The sequence below is a fragment of the Acanthochromis polyacanthus genome, chromosome 19, assembly GCF_021347895.1.
Source record: "Acanthochromis polyacanthus isolate Apoly-LR-REF ecotype Palm Island chromosome 19, KAUST_Apoly_ChrSc, whole genome shotgun sequence".
NCBI lineage: Eukaryota > Metazoa > Chordata > Actinopteri > Pomacentridae > Acanthochromis > Acanthochromis polyacanthus.
Window position 1 is genome coordinate 734141 of NC_067131.1, and position 12815 is coordinate 746955.

Consider the following 12815-nt stretch of genomic DNA (forward strand, 5'->3'; position numbering starts at 1 on the left):
CATTTCTTTTTTTCCACCAAAAAATGTTCAAATATTTCCTAAAAATGTTGAAAATGTGGACATCAGAAGTTTCACTGTGAAAATAGTTTTTTTCCCACATTTTCAAAGTTTAAAAGGGTTCACTGGTCAGCCATCTGCAGGGAGCTTTCTCACCTCCTGAGCATTGATGGTGGACACCTCTGTGATGCCAGCCACCTGAATCACCCCCTTAGAGTCTTCTCTGAGGTCTAAGAATCCAGAGGATGGGTTCAGCAGGTCACGGATCATCTCATTGTAGATCTAGAAGGACACAGACAGAACAGAAATGTCAGCTGAATGTAATAAATACTCTAAAGGCCATTAACACATCAGCTGGGAAATGTTTGTGGAAAAGGCTCCATTCAGGCTTTCATTCCTCCTACAGACTCAATCCTGGAACAAAAACATCAGCTGCTATATTTTCACCAGAACCTCAGCGTTCTGGGTGGCAGGCTGTCATCATGCTGGGGTCAGTGGTCCTCTGTCACAGGGAGAACATTCAGGTGACTTCTCCAGGCTGACGGTGATGGAGCTCTGAAAGCTCCTCAGCCACAGAAAGCAGCCGGCAGGAAGTGACGTCCTGGAAAGTGACCGCTGGGTCGCAGTCTGCCAGGACCTTTCACACCTAAAGACCGGTTTTATTTGTCGAGCTGACCCTGACCACACAGGATGCTTCTACTGACATTTGGATGGTTGTTCTGTTTTTTTTTTTTTTCCCATCTGGACTCTCATTGACGGTTCAGTTTAAATAAAGCTGAGAGTGAGGTCCTGCTAACGGCTCTGGAGGCTGGACTTAATTAAGGCAAAACAGGACTTTGAGCTAAATGTGAAGACGCTAAAAACCGTCTTAGTCTACAGAACTGAAATGTACTACAGTACATGTACCGATAGCATCTTTATTACATCCATCCATCCACTATACACCGCTTTATCCTCACTAGGGTCATGGGGGGTGCTGGAGTCTATCCCAGCTGACTCTGGTGAAGACAGGGGACACCCTGGACAGGTCACCAGTCTGTCACAGGGCTACATATACAGACACACAATCACACTCACATTCACACCTACGGACAATTTAGAGTAACCAATTAACCTCAGCATGTTTTTGGACTGTGGGAGGAAGCCGGAGTACCCGGAGAAAACCCACGCATGCACAGGGAGAACATGCAAACTCCATGCAGAAAGATCCCAGGCCGGGATTTGAACCGGGGATCTTCTTGCTGCAAGGCCAAAGTGCTAACCACTACTCCTCTGTGCAGCCCCCAATGCAAATGAATGCCATTATTATATTTACTGAAGTACAGACAGAGAAAAAGCTGCTTAGAGAGGAGGCAAACCAGACACGTTTGCATAAATAGCAGCATATCTATGCAATGAATCTCTATGAAATACTGAACATTTTTCCTGTAGAGACTAACACCCAGCACTGTTAGAAAGGTTGAGCTGTTTCATGGAGGATTATTGTAAAGCTCCTTCTAACAACAAGACAGTTTGATTAGTTTAAAATAACTGCAAACCAACATTATGATCAGAAATGAAAGAAGTTCATGTAAAAAACAACAGAACAGCCTTCCTCTGTGTCTGGACTTTTTCCTGAACGGTGGATCAGGACGCCGTTCAGCTCGTTTAGATGGAACATGGACTCCAGCCAACAGTAAAGTGACACCTGCAGTATCTGCTGCACTTCACAGGCTAACAACCTCAGATCGTATCAGAGTGGAGAGATGACGGCACAAGAAGAAAAGGTCCTAACTGTGATGTGGACAGAAGCAGAGATGTGTATCTGCGGTCGCTTCAAATGTGAACAAATCAGCACAAAGTGAAGAATGGAGTGACTGAGTGTAACGTTGTGAGGTCCTCTGCAGGGCGTCTACAGAGCTGCTGCTGACAGTGGAAGCCTTACCTCCAGGTAGGACATGGAGACGCTGTAGAGCATGTCATCACTGGTCTCCTCGATGGCATGGAACAGATCGTTGAGCGTTCGAACGTAGATGCCGGGCTCCTTGTCTGTCCCCAACATGGTGTACGTCTTCCCACATCCTGGAACCAGGACGAAGCAAATTAAACATCATAAACCCACTTTTTAACATGTTTAGCACCAACAGCAGACAGAATCAGCTGCTAGCTGGTGGAAACAGCGCAGAAACTGGAAACTAAAGCGTTGAATGTTTCCTTCAGGGGTTGGTGAGGTCTAGAACTGTTTAAAGTGAACATTGGCTGCTTTTTTCTATAAAACTTTATTAGGTGAAAACATGTCAATCATCTAAAGAGAAAAATACAACAAATGCAGCTTTAAACATACACACTGATTAAAGAACCAGCGTGAATCAAACCCCCCCACTTCCACAGCTAAACATGCTCACTATTAAACACGGCTAAACGTTCAGGACGTTCTGGCATCCACACACTAACTGCTACAACCGTTTACTTCTCCACCAGAGTGGACAAAGAGCTGTGAATGTCCAAAGCAGATGGACAGACAGAAGGAGAAGAGGTCAGAGAAACGAGGAGGCAGATGGGAACGTCCACGGAGCTCGTCTTTGACAGTTTGTCACAACCCACTGGAGATGTGGAGGCGGAGCGTGACTCATTTCTAATCAGAGCTGCTGCTAAAATTAAAACCTAAACAGATGCAGACATGATGGATGTCTCAACCTTTTCCTCGCAGTGTGCTGACTGACTCAGGGTCAGGAAGGCAGCAGGTAATTGGTGGATGATGGACCAAAATTCAAACAGAGTAATCTACCGACACACACACTCCAAACAAACCTGTAGGTCCATAGGCAAACACAGTGGCATTGTAGCCTGAAATGAGGCCTTCAATCAGCCCTCTGGTCGTAGCTCGGTACACCTCCTCCTGCACAGGAACAAGAACAGAAACTCACAGAATGCACGGATAAATAGAGAAAGAACAAAAAAACGAGTGTCATTGGAGTAATTTTACTGTTGAACTTGTGACTGACCTGACTGGCTGAGAAGTCAAACGCCACGTCGAACATGTACGTCTTCTCCCTGGAGCGGTTGGCACGCAGGATGTCATCTGGGTCCTCCATGGGGTCCATCAGAACCACCACCTGACCACGACGAAGAAGGCAAAGATACAGGAAAGAGGGACAGAAGAATGAAAGAAAAAGAGTTTGGTCTCCTGAAGACGTGAACAGCCAATCAGCTCGATGTCTGCTGTTCTTCACTGTGGAAGGCTGAGACAAGCAGGAAATGTTTCAGTTCAGTGAGCTTTATCTCCAAAGTGTGGCTAAATGATGAAAAGAAAAGCTGAAACCATTCTGGAATACAGGAATCTGATGCATCACAGATCAGATAATTAGTAAAGTTATCTTTTACATTCTTCCTTTAAACACAAAGTCTACCTGCAGTTTGAACGGTGTGTTATCTGTTAAAACATTCAGGAGCTGGAAACAGAACAATGTTTGGCTTTTGAACTGTCCACGGGTCCTCAGGCGGCTCGTTGTGCCTCGCTGTTCATCTGAAACCTAATCTAAGGTTAAAACTGTGATGTTTCATTAAAATTACTTAAGTCTACATGTCTCATTTTAAAAACTGCCAAAAGCAAAACTGTTTCATGAACCATTGTAGAAAAAAAGCCATCAGTGGGTCAGCTGCCACCAACAGTGATGTGACTAAAAGAGCTTTCAGCTAAACTGAGCTACACGGACCAAAAGACTAAAATATGTGCAGTGGGTCTTCTTTTATGATGCATTTCTACTTTGTTATTCTGTACCAAACATCACTGAGTTCTCTCTGCTTCTACTGACTACAGGAGCAAAGCCTGCTCAGAAACTTCCAGGATTTCAGAAGCTTAAATTATGATCAATGCATGAATGCAAAAGGTAAAAATAAAGAGGTACAGCTGATCGTAGCTGTTTGGTCTGTCCTCACAGCAGTCTGCATACGTATGTCTCCACCTTAAGCCTTTAGATGTGCAGCTACAGACAGCAGCTCATGCTAAAGGCAGAGCTGAGCTTCTAGCAGGTTTATGGACTGCAGAGACGTCTAGCATCTGTCTGATGCTGCAGCAGAACGAGACGAGCTCCAGAAGCCCTGAATGACCACCGCTATGCTCTTCAAACCCTTTAAAATGTGATATTATCCACAGTATTGTGAATGTACGGTGATATCCTGGATGTTTCAGCCATCTATCGATTTAAAAAAGAAAAAGTCTATTCCACATTCTCTTCATTTCTGCTATTTTTTACTCTCAGTCGCAGCAGTTTTAACCTTCCTGTTGTCTTCATTTACACACACAGAAAAAATAAAAAAATTCAGCAAAAAAATCCCCCAAATTTTTGAAAAAGTTCAAACCCTTCAGGAAGAAAATTCCAATAATTCCTTAAAAATTTCCCCTAAAAGTTTTATTTAAAAAAACCACCCAAATGTGACAGGAAAATTCTTGTAAATATTTTTTAAAAATGAGTAAAAATCTTCCAAGAAATCCTAAAAATATCTAAAGTGATTCCTTAAATATATCAATAAAACTTCTAATGTTTTCTTTAAGAACAGTCACATAAAAATCAACCAAAATCCAGAGAAATTCACTGGATTTTGGTTGATTTTTATGTGAATGTTCTTTAGGAAACATTTTTAACATTTCTTTATTTCAAAGATTTCCCAAAAATGTTGAAAATGTGGACATCAGAAGTTTCCCCGTGAACATTTATGTTTTTTTCCACATTGTCAGACTTTAAAACGGATCAGTTTGACCTGCAGGAACATTTCCACTGACTGGTTGGTGGGAAATGATGTGCAGCAGCTGATCAGAGCTGGAAGCATCACACCTGTTTGTGTCTTTATTTTCCTCCTTAAATCAAACCATCACCGAATCAGATCATTTGTTTAGTTACAGTCTGTCCACATCCCAACCGTGAATCACTGAGCATCAGTTTAAAATGAAGCAAATTAAATGTTATGAATTCAGAATCGACATGAAGCTTAAACAGAGAAAATCATTTATAAGGAAACAGGGACACGAACAGTTGAGCATTTTCACCTGTGCAACTATTTCACCATGATAAAAAATGACAGTAATTGGAGCTCCATAAATAAAAGTGAATCAAAGTATTTTTAGTCGGTATTTATTTATCTCCCCTTTCATGACTAAATTAATAAGAAATCACACTAAAAATAACAGAAACGTCAATGAAAGCTGTGTTCTCTGTGCTTGTGACGGATGCAGCCCCTCTCTGTTTATGTAAATGGACCTCCACTCATTCTGCTGATAGTCCATCATGAACAGCATCCATGGGTCTGGAGGACAGAGAACATCTCCACTGGACCTGAAGAGGAACACGGATGAAGCTGCTGTATGTGAATATTGTACCTGACAAACCAAATCCTTTATCATCAGTACATCACTGAACGTTTCAGGGACAACAACACGTATTCTAATGAAACCACTGCAGAGTGGGTGTGACTGACTGGGAAATGCTGAAAGGACATGATTCCTGCCTCAGTACCTGGGCTCTGAATCTGAAGTCAGCAACCATAAAAACAGAACGTGAGGAGAACCCTGGAGCTGACGGGGATACGAGCACCGGGTCTTTCAGCTGATCAGCCCTCAGACTCCTCTGAGGCACTCGGCCTGTTTGATGACCCCCCCATCCACCGAGCCGCTCACTTTGAAGCCCCTCATTTTAAATTCAAGAGAAGAGATTTTACTTTAAATAAACCGACAACAACAGATGAAGGCGGCAGCACGGCGAGCTGCAATCAACCAGAGAGAGACAAACCTGCAGAGATGGGAGAGAAGAGGCAGCACCGCTGGTTTGCTCTGAAATTACCCTTCCACTGACACGTCTTTTCATTCAGTGGTTTCCATGGCAGGCACATGGAGAAGATAAGGGTCTACTGTGCTCTGGACAACAGAAGCACAGGTAGGAGAAGAGGATCATGCAGCAACTGATGCTCCTCTCTCACATCCATCCATCCTTCCTCTTCCAGCTCCTCCTCTGACTCTTCTCTGCATGGCATCCAGCCACAATGACGTACGAATTCTGATCACATTTCACAGCAAAGATAATGTGAACAAGGCCAATCTAAAGCCAATCTGATGACCTTTACAACCAGAGGAGTGTGGTCTGAAGAATCAGTTTGCCAAGAAGCAGCGACACACAGAATGACCACCAAAGTCCATGAACCCGTCACTGCTGGGTAAACGTCATGTGATGCTGTTTCCTACTGAGCTGTCAGTGTGGACACGTCCTGAAGGGAACCATGTGGAGCTTTTATTATCAGAAACAGTCTGTTTACATCCTGGTACGTTCCTCCATTGATTAAACTAAATGATCTAAGTGATGTTTTTCAGTCTAGAATACCACACTTCAAACGTGAATCATCATTTATATTACCATCAGTCTGCTGATTGATGTATTTATACGCTTCATAAATAAATGTTGATCCATCACACAAAAGAAATCAGGACGCAGTAATCAGAGATCATCGTAGAACTTCACACAGACACAAAACCTGCTATAAACTACTGATCAGCAGCTTTCACTGGTTTACCTTCAACATCTCATAAATCTGAGTTTATCTTCTAACTTATTGTCTTTAATTGTGTTTCATTACAGTGGAGGACACGGTTCTTTTCTTATTTCTCTGCTTTTTAACCCAGAGACAGATTTGTGATTCATTCTACTGTCACCTTTTTATTTCATCTGCATTTCACATTAATTCTACTACACGCTATTTTAATGACTGATTACATGTTGTTGTTCGTCCATCGAAACGATGAGGACCATGACTTCCCACTATGATGTCGATTGGTTCCGGTGTGTCCGGAGATGGCTGGTGAGTCCAATCCGGGCCCGGAAGTCGCGACCACAATGATGGCACTTGAAGTCGCTCTCTGTTGTGGTTAAGGTACTTGCTAACCTTGCTTTCCTGACGGCTCGCTTCTCCTGAGCAGCTAATGTTCTTGCTTGTTCTGAGTTTTTGGCACCGAGATTGATCATGTAGCGCCAGTTTGATCGATCACTGGCTTGAGATTCCCAACTTTTCCAATTGATGTTCATAGCCTTAAGAGAGGATTTGAGGACATCCTTGTATCTCTTTTTCTGACCTCCCACAGTTCTCTTGCCTTTTGAGAGCTCGCAGTAGAAGAGCTGTTTTGGAATTCTGTAGTTGGGCATTCTGTGCAAGTGACCGGCCCAGCGAAGTTGGCTTTTCTGTAGAAGAGTATGGATGGATGGTAAATCAGCTCTCTTTAGGACTTCTGTGTTGGGAACTTTCTCTTGCCAGTTGATTTTTAGGATTTTACGAAGTCTTGTTGTATGGAAATACTGTAGTTTGGAAGCATGTCTGCTGTAAACTGTCCAGGTTTCGCATGCATACAAGAGAGTGGTAAGGACAATCGCTTTATAGACTTTGAGTTTGGTTGCTAGAGTTATACCTCTCCTACATACACCAGTTATGATAAATATATACTGATACTGACTGTACGTATAATGGATGGTTAATGGAGCTAAAGAATGTTTTCTTTTTTGCTGAAAAATGACTGAAATCATTGATCAGCTGTCAGTAGTTCCTGATTAATTCCTACTGATCAATCGATTACTGTTTTATGCTTAGAGTTGACAATCCCTAAACAGCAGAGCCAGTTGTAGAAACGTGTCGTACTGCATAATTACCTCCACAGATCAAACGTCTTCAGTGTAAGAAGCTTCTATTGTCCTTATGAAACAACGCAGCTCTTTTCACATATTGCTCTCTAGAAAACCCCTTTCTGGAGTGTTTCTGTAAATAAAACATGTAACCAAGCACCGTGTACGTCTTTGAATCTGCCTGTAGTGCATGCATGACGTGCACGTGTCAGTGTGCTCTGAGAGAAGGCTGACGGGCGTGCAGCTCTGACAGAAGGTATCAGGTAGTGTGTTCATCCATGCAGCTCCATCTCTGACATGCTCTGAGAATCATTAAGGCTGAGGGTGTTGATGACACCTCCAGTCCTGTCTGTCATCTGCGTTTCTTCAGTTACACCACCTTCAGCAGCTGCTGCCTGTAAGATTCTATGCCACTAATTTAGTTAAGTCTGGTGATAAGCTGTAAGGTGCTGGCTCTAAGGACAGGACACTGAGTGGCAGCATGAGGCCTGATGTCTGGATGCCACTAACAGGACTTTAGGAAGCCTTCCTGAGTCCAACCCAGGTGTCCTTCACAGTAGAACGTCCTCTGTGTTTGTTTAAGAGGCTTCTGGGTGAAGCACAGGTCAGCATTAGCCGCTGAGCCCTGACGTCTGGAGACAGGACAGGTTAAGGAGCAGCCGGAAACGTTTCCGTCTCGTGGATGTCATTAAATCTCCACACATCCTTCCTCTGTCTGTCTCAGTGTTGCATGGAAACGTCCTCATTCACACACAGGCACCAAGAAAGAAGTATTTAATGTCCGCTCCAACAGCAAGTCCACGCAGGCAGGATGGCATGAAGCGTGACCGAGCAGAGGACGGCACGGCAGCACACGCTAACATCATGCCTCTGTGTGTACAGGATGGACAGAGATGATGTCTGCTGAGGATTTATTAACCCTCCAGCTGTCCTCATTTACAGGCACCAAAAAATATCGTTTCCCTGTCTGAAAAAAGTCCAAAAATTCTGAAAAAAAATTTCACAAATTTCTGAAAATTTGCAAAACCTTCAGGAACAAAATTAAAGTAATTCCTTAAAAGTATCCCTCAAAAGTTTTATTTTAAAAAAGACTCAAATTTGGCAAGAAAATTCTTGTATTTTTAAAAAAGAGTAAACATCTTGTGATTCCATATTTATCAATAAAACTTGTAATGTTTTCTTGAAGAACATTCATAAAAATCAGCCAAAATGCAGAGAAATGTTCAAAAAATTTCCCCAAAATATTGAAAATGTGGACATCAGAAGTTTCACTGTGGAAATATATTTTTCCCACATTTTCAAACTTTAAATGGGATCAGTCTGACCTGCAGACGATACGAGGGTTGAAAGTAAAAACATTCAGCATTGGTGCTGGTTTAGACTGTCTGCCACCAATAACAGAACAGAACTCATATCAATCAGCGATGAACCGGTCGTTAGTCTCTAAATACTCCATCAGTCATTATGCTGCTGTGTCAAACACACAGATCAGCTGATCAAACTGTCAGTTTGTACAACAAATCATGTATTTCCTGAACAGAACCATGAATCCAACAGGCTTTAAACCCAGAGGACAGCAAACAGCAAACACACAGATCCTGATCAGAGTAATAGGAGTTTCTGTCTGCTTCTGTTCTCAGTGCTAATGAACCAAGAGGGGAGGCATTACTGGGATTCTATACTCATGCATTTATTAGCTACCAGTTTGTCAGTTTGCCGATGCATGCTGCTACTAATGTCTGATCTTTAGGAGGACAATTATGGCGATCAATAATTGTTTGACAGCTAAAACTAAGCTGACAGCACATTCATTCTGGTGGTTCGTTCTAATCTAGCTGCCCTCCTATCAGCAGCAGGTTCACTGGTTCAGTTTCATGATCTTTGAAAGATTAAAAGTTGAGGTGAGTGATGTCCAAGTCAGATTTTCCACTGGGGTCTAAATGATCTCTTGTTGCCCTTTCTTCTGGGACCAATCAGCCTTTTAGTTGACTGCTGACTAATTCATGAAGGCCACTGAAGGAGAATCAATTCTAACACAGGTGGGCCAGCAGCCTAAAGCAGCAGAGAACTGCACAAAGTGAAAAGGAAAGCCGTTTCCTGGTGGACAGGCTCGGTAAACGTGGTGTCATTTTAATCATGCTGTCCCCTATCACAATAGACATCACATGTTGGAGCCACTCTTCATTTAACATGACCCCAGGGCTGACAAAACAAGCGACCAGAGCGTGAATTTACACTCTGAGGCTATGAAAAAAGAAGCACCTAAAATATTCAGAAGCTCACAAGGATCAGCCAAAGTCAGACAACAGCTTGCTCACGCAGCGACATGAAACCAATTAGCGGGATGGAGTTTTAGAACAGCACAGAAAGCAGCGCGGTGCGATGGGTTTTCTGCTGTTCTGGTCATTAGAGCAGCAGGGTTGACTTGGTTGGCCATCTCCCTGATTATTGCACTGCTCGCTCCCACCGCAGATCCATAATTCAGAGCCTGGATGTGGTGAGGTTTCAGCAGCCTCCCAGCCCTGTTAGCTCTCCCTGACTCTCTCCACTGTCATCTGCCAAGAGGCAAACGCTGCCAGGACGGGCAGCAAGAGTCAGCAGTGGTGCAGACGTCGACCACCTTCATAGGCAGCGCTTCATTACAGCTACACAGTGACCTGGGTCACCAAGAAAACTGACTAAAGACCACACAAAATGAACGGCCTGCAGTGTAGTTGCTGCCACTCACGCTGGAATAAACTAGAAGCAAAACTGCTTTCTGTCTTCTACTAATTAAGTGCCTGTTCTCATGATAATCACAAACCCTAACCCTGTATGAAACATCTGAAGTGTAGCTAGCTAGGAGGAAATGAACAGCTCAGCTCCAAATCAGACTGATAGAACTATAGACATGGAACCAAAGAAAGGAGAGATAAGAAACAGAAACGCTGGATAACAGCAGTGGTTATAGCAGATGGAAAAGAACAATTTTAAACAAAAACGTTCAGAGGACGTGTGAAACAGAGTGATAGAGTGAACCCATTAAACCACCTGAAGTTTTATTGTTGACATGTGTGTCTTGTCTTTACTGCTGTGGCTTCAGTGTTCCTGAGGTTTCATCCCTTTCATCGAGCTCAAAGGATTGACGAGGCATGCATGGGACAGATTAAGAGCAGTGCTTTCATCAGTGAGTCATATCTAGAGTTGGACGTCCATCTCTGCATCTGATTTCTCCCCAGAGACCACCGTCATCTCCACATGACATTCTGGTTACCATGGAAGCATGTTTCCAATCCATTCATTCCCAGCTATTGGCTAGATTACTTTAATTCTACTGAATATTTAGAATTTAAAAAAGTCAGTATTGATCTAGATGTGGTTGTAAATGCAGCTGATTAGTGACAGCAGAGTGGAATATAAAGGCAATAAAAACACTCAACAGAAAACGGCTGGACCTGATCTTTCTGTGATTTTGGTAAATTTTCTACCAAAGCAGAAAAAGAAGCTGTCTATGCTCTGGGATGACAATAACATCCAGATGATTCACAATGAAACATCTCAGGAGCTATGGGAGGAACTTCCATGAAAATAAAATAAATACTTCAAAGTGTTCTGATCAAAACTCATTCAGAGAGAAAAACGTTAATGGATTTACATTTCAGACAAATAGGACAGCTAATGTGGCCATCAAACCAACTGTGAAGACCGCTGGACTAATTAAAGCAGGAGGACGTGCATGAAGCAGATAATTGTAGAATACAGAGAAATGTTTTAGACTCTTACTGTGTCCTGCTGGTTGCACTCTCCTCTAACTACAAGCAGATAATCATGTCTAACATAAAGACCAGCTCCACAGCATCCATCATACCATGAAAGAAGAAAGTTCTGTCTGCATGCATTTCCCCATATTCCCTTCTGTTATCTTTGGGATGGACGATGACATAACGATAAGCCAAGAATAAAGAACAAAGGATCACGAGCAGAGAGCACTCAGGTCTAAGCAGTGACCTTTACGGGGAAACCTTTCAAGCTGTTCTTTCACAGTCGCAACCAAACCTTTGGAAAAACCAGCGGGCACAATTGCAGCTGGTTATCTGATAGAAACTCTCAGCGCTGCCCTCTGCACCCCAACAATGCTACAGTAGATCCCGTTTCAGGGGCTCCACCTGGTCGGAGGTGTGCTGGATCAGAGCACCCGATACAGAAGCCTGATAGCGAGGTCTGGTCTTCATTAGACGTTACATAAGACGTCTGACTCCGACAAATGAAGGCTCAATCCGTGCAGTCAGATGAGGGCTGCTGTAATTCAGACACTCAATGACACGACGACAAGACTGAAACAAAAGAGCTTTGAAGTGACGAACTGGATGACAGAAATCACTTTACTTTTCTTTATTTCTTTCTGGAGTCCACCATTCCTCGCCTGCTCATTCTCCTCATCATTGCAGATTCAAGGGCATGCAGCACAAAGGAGAACAACACAGCAGTCTGTCCTCCATGGAAGCAACTCACTGAACTAGATCACGACTAAGAGTGACGATGTAGAGATGAGCAGGAAGCACTGACGGTGAAAATAAAACTGTAAAAGATATTCAGCTTTCATGTGGTGGATTTTTGTATTCCAATAAAGTGTAAAGCAGAAAAGCTCTTAGGTTAAAACCACAACCTTTTCTTTCTTGTCTTCAATGGCATTCATAAGCTGCTTTCTAACATGATTTATTATTAAAATAAAAAGTCCTGCAATCCAACAGCAGACAGAGGTAAAAGCAGCGTCGTTGGCAGAGGTAATTAGGCTGATTAGCAGCTAAGCTCCTCCTTCACCAAACACAGCAAACATCCTGGACTGCACCAGTGGCAGGAAAGATCAGAGACTGGCACAGGTTGGTGCTTTTTAAGGTCAGAGGGAATAGACGGCGTTCTGCACAAACTAGGCTAATCACAAATCACCCAGAAACATCACATGCTACAGATCTGAGGTCCTTCTGGGCCAACGTTCTGCCGCAGGAACAACTTAACAGTCAAACGTACAGCTGGACTTTGGGCATAAAGAAGATGGAAATCTTAATATTAAAGTCATGTGGAAACTTAAAGAAAAGCCTTCTTTTACTCAGACTCATGTGTGTCCTTGTTCAGACTATCTGTGATGAATATTTACTGTATTCTACACTAAGTCCTCTGACATACAGAGTGAGAAAAACTGAG

The 12815-nt window shown here is 43.0% G+C and overlaps 1 protein-coding gene across 1 annotated transcript in view; it reads right to left on the bottom strand.

The window, feature by feature from the left end:
• kif19 (kinesin family member 19) overlaps positions 1-12815 on the bottom strand; it is a 40324-nt gene that overhangs the window by 14712 nt on the left and 12797 nt on the right. Inside the window, exons 4-7 of the mRNA XM_051939313.1 lie at positions 2982-3092; positions 2788-2875; positions 1922-2058; positions 154-279 (exon numbers count right to left, since the gene is read on the bottom strand). Coding sequence (XP_051795273.1) covers positions 154-279; positions 1922-2058; positions 2788-2875; positions 2982-3092 — 462 coding nt within the window. The remainder of the gene's footprint in view (positions 1-153; positions 280-1921; positions 2059-2787; positions 2876-2981; positions 3093-12815) is intronic.